This window comes from Culex quinquefasciatus, chromosome 3 (assembly GCF_015732765.1).
Source record: "Culex quinquefasciatus strain JHB chromosome 3, VPISU_Cqui_1.0_pri_paternal, whole genome shotgun sequence".
In the NCBI taxonomy this organism is placed as follows: Eukaryota; Metazoa; Arthropoda; class Insecta; order Diptera; family Culicidae; genus Culex; species Culex quinquefasciatus.
The window spans coordinates 88,308,372-88,331,004 of record NC_051863.1 but is presented as its reverse complement, the minus strand read 5'-3'; the positions used below and the strand labels follow the sequence as shown (position 1 = coordinate 88,331,004).

At 47.0% G+C, this 22,633-nt stretch overlaps 2 protein-coding genes and 1 pseudogene across 2 annotated transcripts in view; 1 reads left to right on the top strand and 2 right to left on the bottom strand.

Moving 5' to 3' along the window:
- Window positions 1-22,633, top strand: part of LOC6051147 (homeobox protein unc-4) — a 364,275-nt gene that overhangs the window by 180,549 nt on the left and 161,093 nt on the right. The gene's annotated exons all lie outside the window — the stretch shown is intronic.
- LOC119769035 lies at window positions 11,792-19,208 on the bottom strand. The gene is made up of 3 exons (XM_038260918.1): window positions 19,168-19,208; window positions 17,084-17,314; window positions 11,792-16,808 (listed from the first exon to the last, which is right to left on the bottom strand). Exons 1-3 carry the CDS (start codon window positions 19,206-19,208, stop codon window positions 11,792-11,794), a joined length of 5,289 nt encoding a protein of 1,762 aa, XP_038116846.1.
- LOC119770679 lies at window positions 19,646-21,109 on the bottom strand (annotated as a pseudogene).

Sequence of the window (22,633 nt, the reverse complement as noted above, 5' to 3'; positions counted from 1 at the left end):
TTTGTTGTTGAACTTGCGAACTGCTGAACCTCCATCGATAAACTTGAAACAGCCAACCTTATCCCGATTTATAGCTTTGATTGATGACGTTGCCAGCGGGCCCATCCATTGTCCGGAAGTGTAGTGTACCGGATGAAGATTGCCATTTGCTGATAAGTGGCTGCTTCTGGATAATCCTGACCGTGATGATTTCCCCCGTTGAAATCCGGGAATCAGCTTTGATTTCTGCAACAGGCTCGAGCTGACACCATACTCCTTTTTGGAAAATCCAGAAGGTTGTGCTCTTAATTTTCCGCTGGAAATCACTTTGCCTTGACCGTTTTTCTTTGACCACCAACTTTTCCACCGGATACCACCATAATTTCAATTTTTGGAAGAAAATTCGCCGATTTTTTGAATATGAGAAAAAACGTGAAGTGAAATTTACAAACGTCAACACGCGCGCCTGTATCGAAAAAAAAAAAAAAAAAGATTTTCCATCGAAAATTTTCAAAAAATCTTAAGATTTTTTTAATAAACCCAAACATGCTAAAAATGATTTAAAACGCAGGAGAATCTAATCTAATCTAATCTAATCTAATCTAATCGAACACAAGCGCAGCCAGTCCGAAGAAAGCATCCGGGAAGAACTTATGGTTAGATTACGCCTCAAGTTCCTTCTTGTCATTATTAATGTTTGCAATACTTTCGAGAACCCCCCGAAGTGTATTACACTCATTAAAGTGGCCCGGCCTACTGCGTTGCATTAACCGCATGAGACAGATTCTATGAACGGATCCCACATTTCATAGAACCATCAGGGGGAAGAAGAAGCCGGGGACATACCGTACCAACCGGTTCGAGTTATTTATAGATTATAATGGTGTGTCGTGTGTAGGGGAATCGTTGGGGAAGGGATTGTTGTATTACATAGTAAATGACCTTGTGACATTATTTCACCACTACGGATTAATTCACTCAAGGAGTATTAATCCCTTGGTGCCCAGATGGCTAGAGCATCCGACTTCCAATCCAAAGGTGTGAGTTCGAATCCCACCTGATTCTAAGTGTTTTTTTTTTCATAAAGTTCATTTAAAGTCGAAAAATTTCAAGGAGACCGGTCGGGAAACGAATCCTGAACCTTCCGCTTATGAGGCGGGACCCGTAGCCATTAAGCCACGGGCCGGTCCCGTAATTATAATAACCACGCACCCAAGCACACAGAACAGCGACACAAAAGAAATAAAAATGAGCATGCAAAAACAAGACAGCGCGTCCCCGTGGTCAGCGCACTAATGATGCCATTATTTAATTATAATAACCACGCACCCAAGCACACAGAACAGCGACACAAAAGAAATGAAAATGAGCATGCAAAAACAAGACAGCGCGTCCCCGTGGTCAGCGCACTAATGATGCCATTATTTAATTATAATAACCACGCACCCAAGCACACAGAACAGCGACACAAAAGAAATAAAAATGAGCATGCAAAAACAAGACAGCGCGTCCCCGTGGTCAGCGCACTAATGATGCCATTATTTAATTATAATAACCACGCACCCAAGCACACAGAACAGCGACACAAAAGAAATAAAAATGAGCATGCAAAAACAAGACAGCGCGTCCCCGTGGTCAGCGCACTAATGATGCCATTATTTAATTATAATAACCACGCACCCAAGCACACAGAACAGCGACACAAAAGAAATAAAAATGAGCATGCAAAAACAAGACAGCGCGTCCCCGTGGTCAGCGCACTAATGATGCCATTATTTAATTATAATAACCACGCACCCAAGCACACAGAACAGCGACACAAAAGAAATGAAAATGAGCATGCAAAAACAAGACAGCGCGTCCCCGTGGTCAGCGCACTAATGATGCCATTATTTAATTATAATAACCACGCACCCAAGCACACAGAACAGCGACACAAAAGAAATAAAAATGAGCATGCAAAAACAAGACAGCGCGTCCCCGTGGTCAGCGCACTAATGATGCCATTATTTAATTATAATAACCACGCACCCAAGCACACAGAACAGCGACACAAAAGAAATGAAAATGAGCATGCAAAAACAAGACAGCGCGTCCCCGTGGTCAGTGCACTAATGATGCCATTATTTAATTATAATAACCACGCACCCAAGCACACAGAACAGCGACACAAAAGAAATGAAAATGAGCATGCAAAAACAAGACAGCGCGTCCCCGTGGTCAGCGCACTAATCTGATTTAAAACGCAGGAGAATGTATTTTAATTTGATTTCAGCTGGTTGCACTTGAATTTTCATTGAAATTTTGAAGTTTATTGTAAAAATATTTTTTTTGCCCCCTGATTTTTCGGGCCGATTTTGTAGGGGGGGGGGGGGGGGGTGACAAAAACTTTTAAAAATATTTGTACCAGCCTAATTTTCAAAATAATTTTGTTCTTAATACATCTTACGTGCGCTGTTAGTTCACTGAGGTTAAATGATGAAAGAAACAAAATAATATATTGATAAGCAAACAAAAATAATTCTTTAACTAATTCTTAAAAACTAAATTATTTAAAATGTTCATGTATTATTGGTACTTACATATAAACAGGCAACGTATTGAATGTTAACAATTCATACATACTAATCAAACACAAGCGCAGCTAATCCGAAGAAAGTATCCTAGTAGATTACACCCCATGTTCTTTCTTGTCATTCAATCTATCTTATATATATATAAAAAATTTCGACGGTTTTGTTCGAACGCGAATCAGTTCAATACGGAGTGTCGGATCGAGGTGCTCTTTGTTGCGTTGGGTTCGTATAAGCCCAAGGAAGGTTTTTACGCTAACTAATTGACACTCTGGCCACTCTGGAACCGGACCCGGAAAAGCTGCAGATTGTATGGGAAAAGTTACGTAAAATCCAATTTTGATCACAGGAGGCTGAATAAGCAAACAAGCATGAAACGTCAGGAAACCAAAAAAGGGCAGGACGAAAGTTTGCCGGGAAGAGCTTGTTTGATCATATGGGGGAATGGTAGATATGAATATAAAAATAAATCTTACAGTGAAAAGATAAATACAAATACGCAGTAAATTTAAAGATGATTCCGGGAAGCTGCAAAACAAACAACTATAATTAAAAAGACAAATGCTCCAGATGGTTCCATTGCTGAAAGAAAAGGAATAGGATAAGGAAGGATATAAACATTTAAATAAATCATATAGTGAATAGATAAATGTAGACATCAAAATTGAAGAAGATTCCCGGATGCTGGAAGAAAGATAATTATATTTTAAAGACAAATTCTTCAGATGGTTCCATTGCTATTTCAGTAACTGTCGTTAGTCCATGAAACTTGATCATATATGGTATGGAGGAATGGTAGAAAAAAGGACAAGGAATAGGAATGATATAAACATTCAAATAGATCAAATGAAGAATAGATAAATACATATAAGCAGTTCATTTATAAATGATCCGGGAAGCTGTAAAAAAAATTAAACAAAATTTTAAATGATATTGTTGCCGCTGAACTGATAATTGAAAATAATTGAAATTACTTCCTACCCATGTCCTGCATCATGCACACCTAAAAATCGTCAAACAAAAGAAAGACAAAAATCGCTGCTACACCACTAATTGTCTCCACTGCTGGCACTAAACCCGCAACCTTTGGAGTGTTAACATTCACACAAAAAAACATTAACATTAATTGAGTAAACATTGGCACAAAATCCGATTTGTACATGCCACCTCGATACTCTTCAAGAGGTTTTCCTGGGAAAGATATACTTTTTTACCAAAATGTACACCAAATTTTCATACAAACATACAAATAAGAACAAATCAAATCATAACAACAATGAAACATATCAAATTCTAAGTATTCCAAATGTTTGCACATCTGCCAACAATATTTATAAGGGGTGTCACATAAATTACACCAACAATAACGATTATTCTTGCAAAACAACCTTCAATCACTATTTCAAACGCACTTTCAACTGTTTGTTTACATAAGTAAACAATCTAAACAACACAACACTTCTCCCAACACAAACTTAACAACGAAAATCAGCAGCCGCCAATTAAATAACAACACCCACCTCGTTGAAAACTGACTGAAATGTCAAATTCGAAATAAATTCCTTCAGATGCAAACCGCCACGGCAATCAGCCTTTGGCTCGCCGCGGCGATTGAGGGGCGAACGATATTGAAACATTTCAGCGATCAGTTTGAACCGCCCAGGCGATGCGCCCATGGCAGGCCAAGGCGGATGGAGGGCGGACGAAATTGAAAAATTTCAAATGTCAAATTTCAACCGCCCAGGCGGCCCGCCCTCGGTTCGCCAGGGCGGTTCTAGGGCGGACCACACGATCAGTAACGGCCGCCGATGCATAACGTCCGCACTGAGTTAATGTGGGTGTGGGTGGTGTGGCTGTAGTGGTGAACAATTCGGCGGCGGTGGCGGCTTGAGCAGAGTTGTTGTGGTTGCTGTGGTGGTGTGGTGACATCAGAGGCGGCGGCGAAGCTTGCACGGTGCACGCCATGGCGGAAGGCAATTATTATTGAAATTGAATGTACCTAAAATGTTTTTTCGTGGAAAGGTAGCTAAGGGGGTCCCTTTTCGATATCTGTGACCTAGAAAATATTTCAAATAGGGATTTTCGATTTTTTGTCATTTTCAGTTTTTTAACTGTATAAATGGAGGCGCACGGTACTTTTGGTTACTTCGCTGTTGCACAGCACCTCCCAAATGCTTTTAATTGCAATGGCTACTGATCAAAGGGGTCGTCCATGAAATATTTCACAATACTTAAGGCCCACCCACCCTTACAACCCCCCCCCCCCATCCCCCTAATTTATTTAACAAAGATAATAACATTATTTTTAGTATGCGGCGTCCATCAAGTATGGAACACTAAAATCAGCAAAAAATAACCCCCTCCCCCCAATGCCACACATTGTCACGCAACCCCTTCCCCCCCCCTTCCTTGAAAAGTCCGGCACGTTTTGTAATTTGTTTTTTTCCATTTTTACTTTCTTTTAACTCTGAGTTCAATCAATGCCTTGTATCATGTTTGATTTATGAGTTAAGCTTATCAAACATCAAATAACTTATTTGGAAATATTTTAAGCCTGAATTTTCATTTTTTTCTATTTCCAGTACCCTTGGTACTCTCTCCTCGACTAATTTCAGCACAACCGATTAGCAGAAAAAAACAAAATTTACGGTTGATTTGGCTGACGAGCGTTAGGTAGTGCGATTCTCGGCATACTGCAAAATAAGTTCATTGTGTTTTCACTGGATAAGGTACAACAAGTGCATTATTTATATAAAACATTCGAAAAATCAGGCCTAAATAAATAAAATTGTTCGCTCTACAGCATTGCCTTGACGTTATCGATTGCGAGATTCCTACTCAAAACTAGGTGTCCGAAGGCTTAATTGTTGAGGCAATTGCAAACCTCTTTTTACACCTTAGCTTCCATCCACCCCGGGATTCGAACTGACGACCTTTGGATTGTTAGTCCAACTGCATACCAGCGACTCCACCGAGACAGGACCCAGGGAGACGACTCCTACACCTGGACTGAGCTAACGACCTAACCTTTAGGTTATACCGGGACCAACATTTACTTCCCCGTCCGACGTGATCAGACAAATCTCGTCTTGAAATATGCCACCGGGACCATCTGGGATCGAACCCAGGCCGACTGGGTGAGAGGCAACCACGCTTACTAAATGTTAATGTTATTGTCTTTGTTAAATAAATAAGGCGGATGAGGGGGGGGGGGTTTGTAAGGGTGGGGCCTTAAATATTGTGAAATATTTCATGGACGACCCCTTTGATCAGTATCCATTGCAATTAAAGGGATTAGGGAGGTGCTGTGCAACCGCAAAGTAACCAAAAGTACCGTGCGCCTCCATTTATACAGTTAAAAAACTGAAAATGACAAAAAATCGAAAATCCCTAGGTGAAATATTTTCTAGGTCACAGATATCTAAAAGGGACCCCCTAAGCTACCTTTCCACGAAAAAACATTTTAGGTACATTCAATTTCAATAATAATTGCTTTCCGCCATGGCGTGCGGTGTGTTGGTTGCGAATTTTTTGGTGGAGTTTTGTTTGATCCGTCTGTGCAAAGACGAGGATTTTTTGTACTTCTGGCCAACGAGATCAAAGGTACGTGATATTGTTTCTGTTTTTGTTTGTGTTTTTTTTTGTTGGTGCTATTTTGCGATTGATTTTTTTTTATTTTGTGTTTAATTTATTTATTTAAGGATGTCTTTGACGGCTACCACCGAACCTTATTTACCCGGTTCAATTCCATTTAGTCAATACTTGGAACAACTGGAGTGGATTTTTCTCCACAATAAATTGAATTAGACTGATTATAAAACATCGTTTTTGGCCATCTGCGGCCAGGAGGTGTATACAATGTTGAAAAAACTTTTCCCTGGTGAAAATTTAAAAGATTTGAGCTATGACACAATAACAGACAAACTGAAAAAGCATTATGATAAAAGTGATTCAGAAGTGATTCATATTTTCAAGTTTTGGTCCAGGAAGCAAGGTCAACACGAGAAGGCTGAAGATTATGTGTTGTCGGTCAAGGTTTTAGCCGAACGGTGCTGTTTCGGTGATTTTAGGGACAGAGCCATTAGGGATGAGGTTTACAAAAAAGGTTGTTCGACGAGGACAACTTGACGGCGGACAAGGCGGAGAAGATGATACTCAATCAGGAGTTGTCGTCGAACCGCACGAGGATTCTGAACAACGGAGATGATGGTAGAAGTAGCTTGGTGAATCGTTTGGGAAGAAGACCGGATCGTACACCGAATAAGGGAGGTTACCGGAACAGGAGCAGAAGTAACAACAGAACTCGTTCTTTTTCGAGCGATAGGAACAAGAACAAGAGTGATTCTGGGAAGCCAACCTTTTTCTGTACGTTTTGTAAGAAGAACGGACACACAAGGAAATTTTGCTATCGTCTTACTAATCGTTGTCCGCGTAAACCTAAACAAAGTGTAAAATTTGTTGATTCTCCTAAACCTTCTTCAAGTGGCAACGGTCTTTTTAAGCGTTTGAAGAAGGACTTGCACAGTGACGACGACGATATGGCCTGCATGATGATTTCGTCCGTCAACAAAATCAACGAACCGTGTTATGTTGAACCTCTCCTGGAAAACAGACGTATGACCATGGAAATTGATTGTGGATCAGCTGAGAGTGTTATCTCTGAGGATTTGTTTAACAGAAACGTTCGTAATCTTGTCGTTAAGCCTTGTAACAAGCGGTTAGTAGTGATAGACGGCAAGAGGCTGACTGTGTTGGGAAAAGTGACGGTAAATGCTCGTTTAGATGGTGTGCAACAACAATTGGACCTTGTCATCTTGCGTTGCGAGATGGATTTCATCCCGCTCATGGGAAGGACATGGCTGGACGTCTTATACAGCAACTGGAGATCAGCTTTTTCACGACCATCTTTACCTGCACAAGGTGTGCATGCTGTTGAGAATGATAGCGTTGTTGTTGATTTGAAGAGTAAGTTCTCTACAGTATTTGACAAGGATTTTTCAAGTCCAATTAAGGGTTTTGTAGGAGATTTGGTTTTAAAGCATAATACACCCATTTTTAAAAAAGCATACAATGTTCCTTTGCGTTTGAGACAGAAACTTATTGATTATCTTGATTGTTTGGAGAAAGGCGGCATTATTACACCTGTGGAGGCGTCGGAATGGGCTTCACCTGTTGTAGTTATTATAAAGAAAGATCAGAGTATACGTTTGGTCATTGACTGCAAAGTGTCGATCAACAAGGTGATTGTACCGAATACATACCCGCTTCCACTGGCACAAGATCTTTTTGTCGCACTTTCTGGTTCAAAAATTTTCTGTGCGCTTGATTTAGCTGGCGCATACACGCAACTTTTACTTTCTGACAAGTCGAGGGAAATTATGGTCATAAACACAATTAAAGGTCTTTACATTTACAACAGGCTGCCACAAGGAGCTTCGTCGAGCGCATCTATTTTCCAAAAGATTATGGATAAAATTTTGCACGGAATTTCCGGTGTTTTTTGCTACCTGGATGATGTACTGATTGCAGGAGATAATTTTGAAGACTGCAGAGGGAAACTTTATTTAGTCTTGGAGAGATTAGCTAAGGCTAACATAAAAGTTAATCTAAAGAAATGCAATTTTTTGTAAAACGTTTGCCATATTTGGGACACATTTTGACAGACCAAGGTCTGCTCCCTTGTCCAGATAAAGTCGAAACTATTCGCGAAGCGAAAGCTCCACGAAATGTTTCAGAACTTAAGGCTTTTTTGGGTTTGATTACTTTTTATTCCAAGTTCATTCCCAATTTATCTCCTCGTCTTCACACCCTGTACAATCTTTTGAAGAAGAACGTCAGATTTGAGTGGTCCCAGGAATGCAATCAAGTCTTCAATGATTGTAAACAATTTTTGTTGAAGCCCAATGTTTTGGAATATTTTGACCCTGACAAGCCCGTTGTAGTGGTCACTGATGCTTGCTCGTACGGAATTGGGGGTGTAATTGCACATGAGGTGAACGGTGAAGAAAAACCCATCAGTTTTACTTCTTTTACTCTGAACAACGCAGAAAAAAACTATCCAATTTTACACCTCGAAGCTCTAGCGGTGGTAAGCACTGTGAAAAAGTTTCACAATTTTTTGTACGGGAAGGAATTTAAGATTTATACTGACCATAAGCCTTCGATTGCCATTTTTGGTAAAGAAGGACGAAATTCGATGTATGTTACACGCTTGCAGAGATATGTTCATGAAATGGCAATTTATGAATATGAAATTTTGTATCGACCTGCAGCTAAAATGGGAAATGCTGATTTTTGCTCTCGATTTAATTTATCTCAGGAGGTTCCAAGGGAGTTGTGTTTTGATTTTGTGAAGAACTACAAGATTATTGCCAAGGATGAGTTTATTTTGTTGATTTTAAAGTACATGCGTGAAGGATGGCCTGATCGTATGGAGAAACGTTTTAGAGATATCTACTCCTTGCACAGAGACAAAGATACCTAATTTAAAAAGATAGACAACTCCCAAAATCTGGGAACAACGCTCAATCATCAAAACCGCAGAGCCATCTGATGGGCTGACATTCAAGTTGTCGAGCTTTCCAATGCCTGTACACGCACACAATGAAACAAAATATGCGCGCACGCACACAGTCAAACATGGTAGTGATGTTGTTTTTCGTTCATCTCTTTCGCACTGTTTTGACTTCGGTTTTGACCAAATTTTGACAGAGCGAGGAAAACATTCAGCGAAATGGCGAGCAAGTTTTGGAATTTCACAGAGTCTCGGCCCGAAACTTCAAACACGAACAAAAGCGACGTTCCGAAGATTGGCAATGACGTTTTGGAATTTTGACAGTCTGGAACGCATGAATTACCCCATTATCGGTTTCCCGCACGGGTGAGGTGGATATTGTTGCACATGGCAAAAGTTGGGAATTTTGCAACTTTTTAAATTTATGCTAAATTTCGAAATTTAAACACAACTCTGCAGTAAACTTATTTGAAAATATAATATAATAATAATAAGCTAAAGGCACGATGAGCCAGATTGGCTCAGAGAAGCGATAAAAGCGGTTTAAATTGAAAAAAAAAATTAATATTTTTTTTTCTTTTCTATAGTTTAACGAACTTTTGTCTGTTTGTAAGTCTTAAAGTTAGTATAGAAATCTCGATAGAAATATTTCCAAAAAAAGTAAATTTTTCGGTTCGTCTACACAAAATCTCATGTTTGTAAACAAACGACGCCATTTTGCCAATGTTCTTCGGTAGCTCATATCAGGCCACTGCCGGGGCCCTGGAATTTCATGATTAAGTTAATTATTATTTTTTTATTAATTAAGTAAATTAATTATGAACAAAGGGGCCCTCAAGACGAGTTAATTGATAGGTTTAAAAGCAAAACTATTTTCAGGTGATTCGGTAAGACCGGATTGGCCAACAATCGGACACAGGTCAGACGGGTGTTACGGCAATATTTGTATTTCTTTGAATCCCAAAACATTTGTTTTATTAATAATCTTTTGATTGTGTGCATGTGTTTTAAATACTTGTTTATTTTTTAATTTAAATTAACGAATTTTTCTATTTATTGCTAAATTGATCAATACGTATCACTACACAATCGAAAAACAACAACAATGTTCGCTAACTGATTGGTTTGCTTCAAATAAAAATTCAAAACAAAAGGCGCTACGCACAGCAAAACACATCCGTCTCGTGCGGTGGCGCGAAAAGCAGTGACAGCAGCAACAAGCTTTTTCGTTTCTTCTCTTCGCTGCGCTGAAACTTTATTTTTTTCTCTCGCTCTCCCACCATCGCTTTAAAGCTTAATGTTTGAATATTTTCCCGTTCGCATCGGAGTGGCGCTAGTGTTTTGATGCCTGAAATTTGACGGAGTTGACGGCATGTGACAGAGATCTTGAAGAAGTCGATGGATGTGTGCTGTTTCAGGATCGTGTCATCGTTCCCGAGGTCATGAAGGAACAAATTTTGAAACTTTTGCACAAAAATCACTCTGGCATAAACAAAATCAAACAACTCGCGAGAAGGACTGTTTACTGGTACGACATGAATGGAGATATTGAAGATTTTGTCAAATCTTGTAAAGTTTGTCATGAAACAACAGCTGTTACCAGGAAAGCACCTTACTCAAATTGGACACCTACAACGAAACCATTTAGCAGGATCCATGCAGATTTTTTTTATTTTGAGAAGAAGGTTTTTTTGGTTGTAATTGACAGTTTCACCAAGTGGATCGAGTTGGAGTACATGAGGAACGGTACTGATCACAGAAAGGTTATCAAAGTGTTTCTTGGGATTTTTGCCAGGTTCGGGCTGCCGGACGTTTTGGTGACAGATGGTGGACCACCGTTTAATGCTGAAGCTTTTGTTAGTTTTTTTGAAAAACAAGGTGTAAAGGTCATGAAAAGTCTACCATATCATCCCGAGAGCAACGGACAGGCAGAGCGATCAGTTCGTTTGGTGAAAGAGGTTCTCAAAAAGTTTCTCCTGGATCCTGACATAAGGAGGTTGGATATCGATGAGCAAATTAGCAATTTTCTATTTAATTACAGGAACACATGCTTAGCCAAAGATCACAATTTTCCTTCTGAAAAATGCTCTCCTACAAACCAAAACCCCTAAACACAATTTTAAACACAATTTGACAAAATCGCAAGATGATAACTGATGGGGGACACTGCGGGTGCGGGGATTCGGGGCCAGATCACGGGCAGGGACGCGACCGTTTTACAACCGCTTTTTGGGGGGCATTCGCCGGATAATCCGGGCAATTTGCGCAACACACGCCGGCCACCCTTTGGGGGCACACGTAACCGAACTGTGCTGGGCGAGCAGCGACGATAACGGGCGGGATCGGGGGCAGCTCACAGGCCAGGTGATAGGCAGCACTATCGGGGGATCACTTTCCGGGGGGAACGTCCAGTCGGACGACTAAAAACGCGGCGCACTTTTGGGGGCAAAACTCGACCGTTCTGTGCGAGTGTAAAACTTTTATTGGGGGCAAAATCCACACTTTCCTTACTCCTTTTTCCTTCCTTCTTCCGTCGGTGACAGTTCTCGCTGTCATCGACACCTCCTGTCATTCGTCCAAACTTATCTAGACAGCGCTGGGCGCTATCTGTTTTGTGTACAGGGATAATTCAATTTTGAATCCTAACATAATACCGGCCACCTTGAAAATTCATTTTCAAAACAAACTACAAACTAAGCAAAAGTACAATCTAAATGTAAATAAATCACTTCTCTTCTTCGGCTTCGTCGGCGCACTCCAGGGGGCAGATCTTCGAGACAGCTCGCTTCAGGATTCCTCCGGCGGTTCGCAGCGTGGCCACACGAGTGACGCCATCAGGTCCAGGGTGCACTTCCAGGACGCGGGCCAGCGGCCAGCGGGCGGGTGGAAGCAGCTCATCCTTGATGATCACCACGGAGCCGACGTCCAGGTTGTAACGACGGGGGTTGCTGCTGTACTGCGTTTGAAGCTCCTTCAAGTACTCGTTCCGCCAGCGGTGCCAAAATCGCTGGGAGTAGGCCTGGATGCGCTGATACTGGTTCAGCCGGTTCAGAGGGACGTCGCGCACGTCCGGCTCGGGAAGCGGGCGGATCATGTTCTTCACCAGGAAGTGGGCCGGGGTGAGCGCGGACAGATCGTTGGGATCCTCCGACAGCCGGGTTAGTGGACGGGAGTTCATGCAGCCTTCGATCGCAGTGAGCACCGTAGTCAGCTCCTCGAAGGACAGCAGTGAGTTTCCGAGCTGCCGGACGATATGCTTCTTGGCCACCTTCACAGTGGCCTCCCAGAGACCGCCGAAGTTGGGAGCGCGCGGGGGGATCAGGTGCCACTGGATGCCGTCGTCCGCCAGGTGCTTGGCGATCTTGTCGCTTTCGGGTCCGGGCTGCAGCATCTGGTACAGCTGGTGAAGGACGTTCTTGGCTCCGATGAAATTGGTTCCGTTATCGGAGTAGATGTGACTCGGCTTGTTTCTTCTCCAGGTGAACCGGGTCAGGGCCATCAGGAACGCTGCAGTGGACAGATCGTTGACCAGCTCCAGGTGGACGGCCTTAGTGCTCAGGCAGATGAAGACCGCGACATAGCACTTGCGGGATGCGGCGCGGCGGTGCGTTGGTTTCAAATACAGCGGCCCGCAGAAGTCGACGCCAGTGCAGGTGAACGCTTCGTTGGCGGTGACTCTGGCGACGGGCAGCTGACCGATCGGCTGCTGGATGGGTTGGGGGTTCGCTCGGCAACATCTGAAGCAGCGGCGAATCGCGTTGCGCACCGCGCGGCGGCCGTTCAACGGCCAGAACTCGTCTCGGACGCTGGCGAGCGTCACCGTGATGCCACCGTGGATCACCTTCAAGTGGTAGTAGGTCAGCATCAGTCGCGTGAACGGGTGGAAGCCAGGGATGACCATCGGGTGCTTCACTGCGTACGGCTCGTCGGACAAGCACAACCGGCCACCAACGCGTATCACACCAGCTTGATCCAAGAATGGGTTGAGCAGGCGCAGAGGGGACTTTGGTGCGACAGGTCGGCCTTTCCGCAACAGCTTGAGATCCTCCGGGAACGTCTCGGCTTGGACGATCTTGACGAGCGCGACCTTAGTGGCTTCCAGCTCGACGACCGACAGAACTCGGTCCGTGTTCCGCTTGTAAGGCTTGCGGACGTTCTGTGCAAAACGCAAAGCGAGGCCTACTGCGTTCAGCAGGCGTCGGTACGAGAAGAAGATGGTGAAGACATGGTTGGGCGGGGCGGTTTGTACAACCAGAATGGGTTTCTCCTTCTGCTCTTCGATGGGGAGCGCACCTTTGAGGTCGCGCTGCGGGGGCCACAGCGGTTTGTGCTTGCCCAACCAGGACGCTCCGAACTTCCACTTGGGGCTGTTGACGAGCTTCTCCGCCGGCATTCCGCGGGACACCAGATCCGCAGGGTTCTCCAAGCCGGCGACGTGCAGGCACTTTGCGCCGTGGGTGATGATCTGGATCTCCGAGATGCGATTCGCGACGAAGGGTTTCCACCTTCGGGGCGCCGACTTCAGCCACTGCAGAACCACCTCCGAGTCGGTCCAGAAGTACACGTCTTGAAACTTCACGTCCAGGGCTTCGACGACTCTCACGTACATTTGCGCGGCGAGAAAGAATGCGCAAAGTTCCAGGCGGGGTATGCTTCGCTTCTTCAGGGGGGCCACCTTCGACTTCGATGTCAGCAAGCTCACCTTGATCTTGCCGTCCGGCGACTCCGATCGCACGTAGGCGACTGCTCCGTAGGCCACCTCGGACGCATCCGAGAAGAAATGGAGCTCGGCGTAGCAGCATTTGCGGGCGAAGGCGTAGCGGTCGATGCGGAAGTTGGTCAGGTGCGAAAGCCCTTCGCAAAAGTCGAACCATCTTGTGCGCAACTCCGGGGGGACCAGCGCGTCCCACTCCAGTGCCAAGTACCACAGCTCCTGCAGGACGATCTTGGCGAGTACGACGACAGGAGCGATCAGACCGAGGGGGTCGTACAGCTGGGCGATTACGGAAAGGATGTTGCGCTTGGTGGGGGACAGATCCCAGACGACTGAGACAACGAACCGGAACACGTCAGCTTCGGGCTCCCAGCTGATGCCAAGGGTTTTGATCGTCTCTTCGGGGTCGAACTGCAACGACGACTGCGTTCCAAGGAGCTCGCTGGGAATGTCCGCCAGGACGGCGAGCGAGTTGGAGCACCACTTACGCAGCTGGAATCCTCCCTTCAGCAGCAGCTTGCAGAGATCGGAGCGCAGCAGGATCGCGTCGTCTACGGTTTGCGCGCCGCCGATGAAGTCGTCCACGTACATGTGCTTCTTGATGGCCTCGCTGGCCTGGGGGAACTGCGCGCCTTCGTCGTCTGCCAGCTGAAGCAAAGTTCTCGTGGCCAAGCAGGACGATGGTGCCAAACCGTACGTCACCGTGGCCAGCTCGTACGTGGTGATGGGTTGCTCCGGATCGAACCTCCAAACAATCCGTTGGTACGGACGGTCTTCAGAGTGCACCGCCACCTGGCGGTACATTTTCTCGATGTCGGCTACTAGGGCGATGGGGAACTTCCGGAAGCGCAGCACAGTGTCCAGGAGCTCGTCCTGCACCACGGGTCCGACTAGAAGCGCATCGTTGAGAGAGTGTCCCTCGCTGGTCTTGGCGGAACCGTCGAACACAACGCGCACTTTCGTCGTCGAGCTCTGTTCCTTGATCACGGGATGGTGGGGCAAATAGCAGGCGCGGGAACTTTCGTCTTCGGCGTCGTCGGGAACCGCGTGCATGTGGCCCAGGTTCAGGTACTCCTGCATGAACTCGTGGTACTGCGGCTTGAGTTCGGGTTGTTTCTCCAGCTTCTGCTCCAGCCACCGGAATCTGCGGACAGCGTTCGTCTTCGACGCGCCGATCATCTGCTGGAACTCGGGGTGCTTCGGCAGCTTGACCACGTACCGTCCGCTCTCGTCGCGCGCAACCGTCTCCTTGAAGTAGGCTTCGCATTTGTGCTCGTCGACCGAGTAGTTGGAACTGCCGACCTCTTCTAGAGCCCAGAATCGCTCCAGCAACTTGTCCACGGATTCGACTGTCGCCACATGACAAGCCACCGTAGGTTGCTGCTCCGCTTCGTCGCTGACCTCAACTGAGCCCGTCGCAATCCATCCAAACACGGACTCGACAAGCAGGGGGACGGGGCCAGCAAGACGGATCCGGCCTTCAAGCAGGAACGAGTAGAAGTGAGCAGCTCCGATGATCATGTCGGCCTTGCGGGACACGTTGAACTCCGGGTCGGCAAGTGCTAGATGCTCCGGAATCTTCCACTGGGCGATCGGGATGGTAACGGGCGGGGTCTCACAGGTCACCTTGCGCAGCACGAGGAAGTCAAGAGTCTCCGCGAAACGGCTGACACGGGATCTGACCTCGGTGCTGACCTTGTGCTTGGCGTTCGTGATCGTGCTGTCAACACCAGAGATGGGTACGTTGGCAACCTTGCGGAACAGATGGAGTTGCTGGCACAAGTGTTCACTCATCACGTTGGGTTGAGATCCGGTATCCAGCAGGGCACGAGCGAGGTGTTCTTTGCCGTAGCTGTCCAAAACGGCGAGCACCACCGTCGACAGCAGCACGCTGGCGCTGCTCGACTTCGTAGCGGCTTTCACGGGAGCGGGGTTCATTGCGGGGGTGGCTACGATGGGGTTCGTGTCCTGCAATCCGGGGCCGGGATGGATCATCGAGTGGTGGCGCTTGTTGCAGTGCTTGCAGTGGTACTTCGAGCGACAGTTCCGGGCAAAGTGGTCGCTTCGGAAGCAGTTACTGCAGAGCCTCTTGTCCGTGACCACCCTCATGCGCTCCGAAACGTTCATGCCGTTGAACGCAGCGCAGTCCATGATCGAGTGCTTCTGTTTGTCGCAGGCGGGGCACAGCGGGAAAGTCTTGGGCGGGGTTTCTACTGCGGCGTTCGAGTTGACGCGGGTCTGGAACGGCTTCTTGGGCGCGGGATTGTGGCTTCCGGGCTTTGACGCGACCTGCTGCGGGCGGTTGATCTGGATCGTCTCCCGAACGCGTGCGCGCCTCTGCAGGAACTCGATCATCGCGCTGAAAGTTGACCGTTCCTCCTTCTGGCCGATCGATTCCTCCCACGCACTCAGCGAAGCGTCGTCCAACTTGTCCTCCAGCAGCTCGATCAGAATCGAGCTCATCTGCTCGATCGGTTCCCCAAGCTGCTTTAAGGTCTGCGTGTGGCACTGGAAATCGTCGACAATCCGGTGCAGCGCTTCAACGGAGTCGTTGGGGATCTTGGGGTACTTCAACAGCGTACGGATGTGCTTCTTCCGCAGGAGATTCTTGTCGTTGTAGTACTTGGTGAGGGTCTCCCAAGCGATGGCGTAGCCCTGAGCGGAGATTTCCAGGTTTGCGACCTTGCCAGCAGCTTCTCCGAAAAGTGACGACCGGAGGTAGTGGAACTTCTGCACGCACGAGATCTCACTCGACGAGTGGATCAGGGAGAGGAACGTGTCGTGGAACGTGAGCCACTTGCTGTAGTCGCCGTCGAACTCCGGGAGCGTGATTGTCGGGAGCTTCACGTTCGACAGGCTAGACAGCAGCGCAGGGCGACTCGTTTCAGAGATGGGCACGGGGGGTCTTGGTTCCTCAGGGGGCAGCTTCTCAAGCAAGCGTGCTTTGCACTTGAAGTACAGCTCCTCCACGGACGCACGCTGCTGCAGGCAGCCCTTCTCGAAAGCGTCGGTGTCGTCCAACTGCTGCCTGTGTGGATCAATCGGACCGCGCACTGGACTCACAATCCAGAGGTCGCCGGTTCGAATCCCGGGGCGGACGCAAAAAATTTCTAAGTGTAAATATAGGTATTCGGTGCCCTCTCCCCGTGCCCATACCTTCACACTTAGGAGACCCGGGAGGCGGAGTCTTGTCGCAAAAAGAACGATACACGCCTGTGGATCCGTTGACGAAACCGCAAGGTTTAAGAGGGCCACATTATAAGGTGTTACGTCGATTCCGTTTTTTTTTTTCCGTCGTCCAACTGCTCGTACTGCGCCATCAGCGACTCGAACGTCTCGAGCGTTTTCTCCAGTCTGCCCAACCGGAGGGGAACTTCACTCTGCTTCTCTTCCGCGTAGCTGTCCAGGAACTGGTTCACACGCGCCAGCGACTCGTTCACCACCTTCAGCCGCGTCTCGAACTGACGGATCTTCTTTAAAGCCGCAGACATCACGGCCACTTCCGGGGCGGCACACGTGGACGAATGGACGAGGCTGGAACGGGTAAAGACCCAGGAAGTACCGCAAATGGGGGGTGATTTGATTGGAGAGGTACTCACCTGGTACCTCTTGGGAATGAGGCCTTGTAAAAATCAAATCAGCCACTCCAACTTCCTCGCGGCAGGCGCGGCGCACTAGTAGTGCAGTAGACAGCACGTGTGGGAAACGTGCGACCCCGTGATCCACGAAGTGAGGTTATCTAACCTCCAAAGTCCTACGTTGTGTTTTGGGACGGGACGTGGCGCACCAGGAGGTATCCTGGTCACGGCACCAAAATGATGGGGGACACTGCGGGTGCGGGGATTCGGGGCCAGATCACGGGCAGGGACGCGACCGTTTTACAACCGCTTTTTGGGGGGCATTCGCCGGATAATCCGGGCAATTTGCGCAACACACGCCGGCCACCCTTTGGGGGCACACGTAACCGAACTGTGCTGGGCGAGCAGCGACGATAACGGGCGGGATCGGGGGCAGCTCACAGGCCAGGTGATAGGCAGCACTATCGGGGGATCACTTTCCGGGGGGAACGTCCAGTCGGACGACTAAAAACGCGGCGCACTTTTGGGGGCAAAACTCGACCGTTCTGTGCGAGTGTAAAACTTTTATTGGGGGCAAAATCCACACTTTCCTTACTCCTTTTTCCTTCCTTCTTCCGTCGGTGACAGTTCTCGCTGTCATCGACACCTCCTGTCATTCGTCCAAACTTATCTAGACAGCGCTGGGCGCTATCTGTTTTGTGTACAGGGATAATTCAATTTTGAATCCTAACAATAACACTGTAAACACTAATGATGATAGTCTAACAGAACAATTCACTAGTCTGAAGAATGGAGATCTGATTTATTACAAAAACATTAACCCAACTGACACAAGAAGATGGTTACCAGCCAAATTTCTAATGCATATATCTGCAAATATTTTACAGATCTCTCTTGGCGGCAGAGTACTTTCGGCGCATAAACGCCAAATCAAAATTCCACAGAATACTCGCCGGAAACAACCCAACATTGTTTTCCGCAGAGAGAGTTTTTCCAAATCGCAACCACCACCAACCAGCAAGCGGCGCAGAGAGCATGCCCAGTCAAATCAATCCGAATTCTGAAACGGAATCTAATTAGAATCGTATACAAATTCCGTTTCAAACGCAACAACCGGTTCGAACACGGAACCGGTTGTTGCGTTTGAAACGGAATTTGTATACGATTCTAATCAGATTCCGTTTCAGAATTCGGATTGATTTGACTGGGTGAGTTTGAAGATTCCGACCGAGGGGGACGTCACTCCTGCGTTCACCGAGCGATAAAGCTCCCTTCTCAAACCTTTGCAGCACGATCTTGTGCTTTTCCGCTTTATGTTGCTTTAACTCGCGTTAACCGCGATAACTTGCTTTTTGGCTTACCTTTTGTTGCTTTCACGCATCAGACTGCTCGATTTTTTTTGACAGCTAGAACTGTCAAACGCATATGATAGTTCTCGTTGTCAAATCAGTCGAGCAGTTTGTTTTGCTGGAACCGATCGTCTGCCATCGGACCGCATCCCGTCGCCGGAAAACTGTGACGACCACGAGGTGGAGGAACAACCTTATTTTCCACTATCTTCCACCTTCCATCTAAAGGTTAGGTATGTACTTGAACAAAATCGCCAAAGCCGCTGTTATTTTATAGCCGTTTCGGGGAAGTTGGTTTGCACCCGGTGCAACGTCGTGAGGGACCACACCCGGAAAGCCGGAAATCGATAAGCACTGGAAAGTCGAGAAGCAAGTTTCGTTGGTGGCGGAACGCGAAGAAGGCGGAGAGCACGTGTCGTGTGAAACGCAGTTCAGCCAACATCCAGAAGGGACACTTTACTTTGATCCGGACAGCGGGGATTTGAGGTGTTCCTCGTACATCGTGATGATGGACCATACGCGGATACATTCTTCGATAGGCTCGAGGATAGGATCCTGTTGTCCAATTCACACGTCAATCAGTGCGAAACCTGCCTCCAAGTGAGACAATTCCGTGCTGCGGGTCAACAAGTCCAAGGAACGAAAAGTGGACCAGGACGATACTCCAAAACACAATCAACCCTCCTACAAGGCCGAACGATACCCACTCGAAACAACAGCATCCAACGCCATCTCAAACCTGGCTGAACACTTACTGATCCGGCTTCAGCGAGTTAGCAGCTTCCGGATGGAATGTGCGAGGAGAGAAAATCGTGAAATCATTTAATCATATTTATATTTTTATCCTATGTTTTTATATATTTATACAGTGATGAAAGTTATGAATTAAACCAGGACAAATTTTAATAAGTTAATTGTTTTCATTTATTCTGCTCGATTTAATCCAAATTGTCCTTCTGGAATTCCGCCGCGCCCTTTTTTTTCAACTCATTGCAATCCTTGATGTGCGCCTCCAGCTTGTGCCGATCGTTTTCCGGAAGGCATTCCATATCCACGTTCACTTCTTTCTCATCCAGTGTTTCAATGTTTTCGGGGTCCGTTTCGCGTCCTCCGATTATGCTGCACTCATCGTCGTCACTGATCTTTTGCCGCATCAGGTACTCTTCGTTTAAATAGCTGAGCGTTACAAACGGAATCGTACCCTTTGTTGTCGGCGATCGTCGTCGGCAGCGGGAGCAGAGCGCGACCGAAAGCTTCCATGGCCATCGATTCCGTACCGGACACGGCACAGGCCATCAGCGTTTCGGAACAACCTCCGCCGTACACGATTCGGGCCTCTTTGAAGTTACCGGCCAGCAAGCGAAAGGGCGGCGTGCAGCGAATGATCCGCTTCGTCGATGATTTGCTGCGTTGCCCCACGGATTACGACGGTACAGGCCTCTCCTAGGGGATCTCCACTGACGCACAGCGTATCCTCACCCATTGACCTGCTCGATCAGATCGCAACGGCCGGGACGAACCTGGTCCGGGTTGTCACCTTGTCCGTCATCTTCTCCTTCTCGGCGACTTCCAGCTCGGCAATATTCGCCATCGAGTCCATCTTGATGCTCGATCCAATAACCTGGATCTTGTCCGTGTCCATCGGCGTGTTGGCGACCAAGATCATTGCGTTCTCGATGCGCTTCGACTGGTGCCTATCGGGCTTCTTGTCCAACAGGAAACCCTCGTCCAAGAACGAATCCTCGAAGCAACTGCCGGTCTTCTTTATGCGCAGAATCGCGTTCAATCCCCTGGATCACTTCAACCGCATCACGGCACCGACGACCAGCTTGGCAAAGTACTCCTTTTGCTGGGACCGAATCCTCGAGCTGAGCGTCGTCCAGGCAATGTTCATCATATCCTCTCGGAACTTTTCCGCATCCGTCAAATTGTCCTGAGCTGCGGCAATCAGCGCCGAACGTGCCGCCTGCGTGGCCGCTCTCCACCCGGCGATAATCGTCTGGGGGTGCAACTTTTGCTCGATCAACTTTTCCGGCTCGCGCAGTAACTCCGACGCCAACACAGTCACGTAAGTCGATCCATCGCCAACCTCGTCGTCTTGGAAGCGACTCATGTTCACGATGATCCGCCGGATTGTCTACGCAGACCGCCTTCAGAATCGTCGCCCCGTCGATGGTGACCTCAACCTGGCCGGCGCTGCGGCCGTGCGCCATCTGAATCATGCCCATGTCCATTCCCTTCGGACCGAGTGTGCTCTTTATCAGGTCGCCGATGGCCCCCACAAACGAGGACAGCCGGGCGATTTCGCCCTCCTCCTCCTCGGCAAACGTTTCGGCGATTCGCTGGGGAAGATCACAATCTGGGCAAAAGCTGGAAATAGATAGCTCTTGATAAATGCAGCGTACAGGATGTGGTGTGCCATCCAGCGGTCAGCGGGGCCCGGCACTGTAATGGCCCCAGTCTAGGCTAATCTACAGCCAAGCACGTCGGTTATTTGCCTACAAAAACAACAATAAGAATCAGTGTCTTGCGAACCTTCGTGGTAAACGGACACTAGAGCTGCGGTATTTTTTACTACCTAAGCTCAGAGTTATTTCAAACAAAATTCACAGTCTTTTTAAAGACTACCTGAGTTATTTTCCAAAATTCTAAACAGTCTTTTCAAGACTAACCCCACCTGAAATTTTGTTGTATTTTACAAACAAAGCCATCTTTTCAAGAGAACTTTGCTTGCAAAATGCGTCAAAACAAAGGTAAACGCAAATCTTCTGAAGATTTGGTCGTTACATCGGTGAAGCGTTTGAACGCTAAGCCGGCTAACGGAAACAGAAAAAGAAAACAGCCTTATCCGAGGTCTGATTCTGAAAGTGAGGTCAATCCTCCAATTCCATTGGCAAACAGTTTCGGTGTTTTATCCGAAACTGTTGACGAAGATCCTTCTCCTCGTACTGAGCCTTCTGCCGTCGAGAAACGAGTAAAGGCTCCGCCAATTGTAGTGACTTCCGTCTCCGATTTGGCCAGCTTTCGAACGCAACTGAAGAATTGCAAGGAAACTTGCAATTTGAAGGTTTCGTTCCAGCTTGGTCGAAGAGGAGAATGTCGCTTGTTGACGGAATCTTTACAAGATCACCAAACTTTTGTTGGTTATTTGAAAAACCACAAACACAATTTCTACACGTATGAGACCAAGAATGCTCGTCCATTCAAGGCGGTCCTGAAAGGTCTCTCCAACGACTTGTCGGTGGATGAGATCAAAAACGAACTTAAGGTGTTGCTTGGCTTTGCCCCATCCCAAGTAATACCAATGAAGAAAAAATCAAACGGGAATATTTCTCGCTTTGGTTTGACTTCACAATTTTATCTGATTCATTTCAACAGAAATGAAATCAACAATTTGAAACTTTTGGACAAAGTTCAGTTTTTGTTCCATGTACGGGTAAAGTGGGAGCATTTTAAGAAACATGGCGGTAATGGCCAGAATCTGACCCAGTGCCGGCGTTGCCAGGCATTCGGTCACGGTACTGATCATTGCGCCATGGTTCCAAAATGCATGGTTTGCGGGGATTCTTCTCACGATAAGGACAATTGTCCCGTGAAAGAAGTCACCCAATTTAAATGTGCAAATTGTGGTGGAAATCACAAATCAAATTTCTGGGATTGCCCCATCAGAAAAAAGGTTTTGGATTCTCGTGCTAAGCATCAGCCGAAATCCAAACCGAAATTTTCTCAAAGTCAGGTTGTACCTGCAACTTTAAATCAAACGTTTCTGCTATCTCCCTCTAACGAGAGAGCTAGACAAAATACTTCTACCATTGAAATAGGCAACGGTATTTCCCGAGGTATTTCCTATGCCGCCGCTGTTTCAGGTACAACCAAAAATTTCAAATCCTCTGCCATTCTTCCTGAAATTGGCCAGGTACCTCAAA

Bases quoted from the DNA above. Each gene is read 5' to 3' on its own strand.
- LOC119769035 (XM_038260918.1), bottom strand. From the start codon at position 19,208: ATGTACGAGGAACACCTCAAATCCCCGCTGTCCGGATCAAA. The intron at 17,315-19,167 runs GTAAAGTGTCCC...TACCCGTTCCAG, and splicing joins TCCCCGCTGTCCGGATCAAA to CCTCGTCCATTCGTCCACGT. The intron at 16,809-17,083 runs GTTGGACGACGG...TGATCCACACAG, and splicing joins CTGATGGCGCAGTACGAGCA to GCAGCAGTTGGACGACACCG.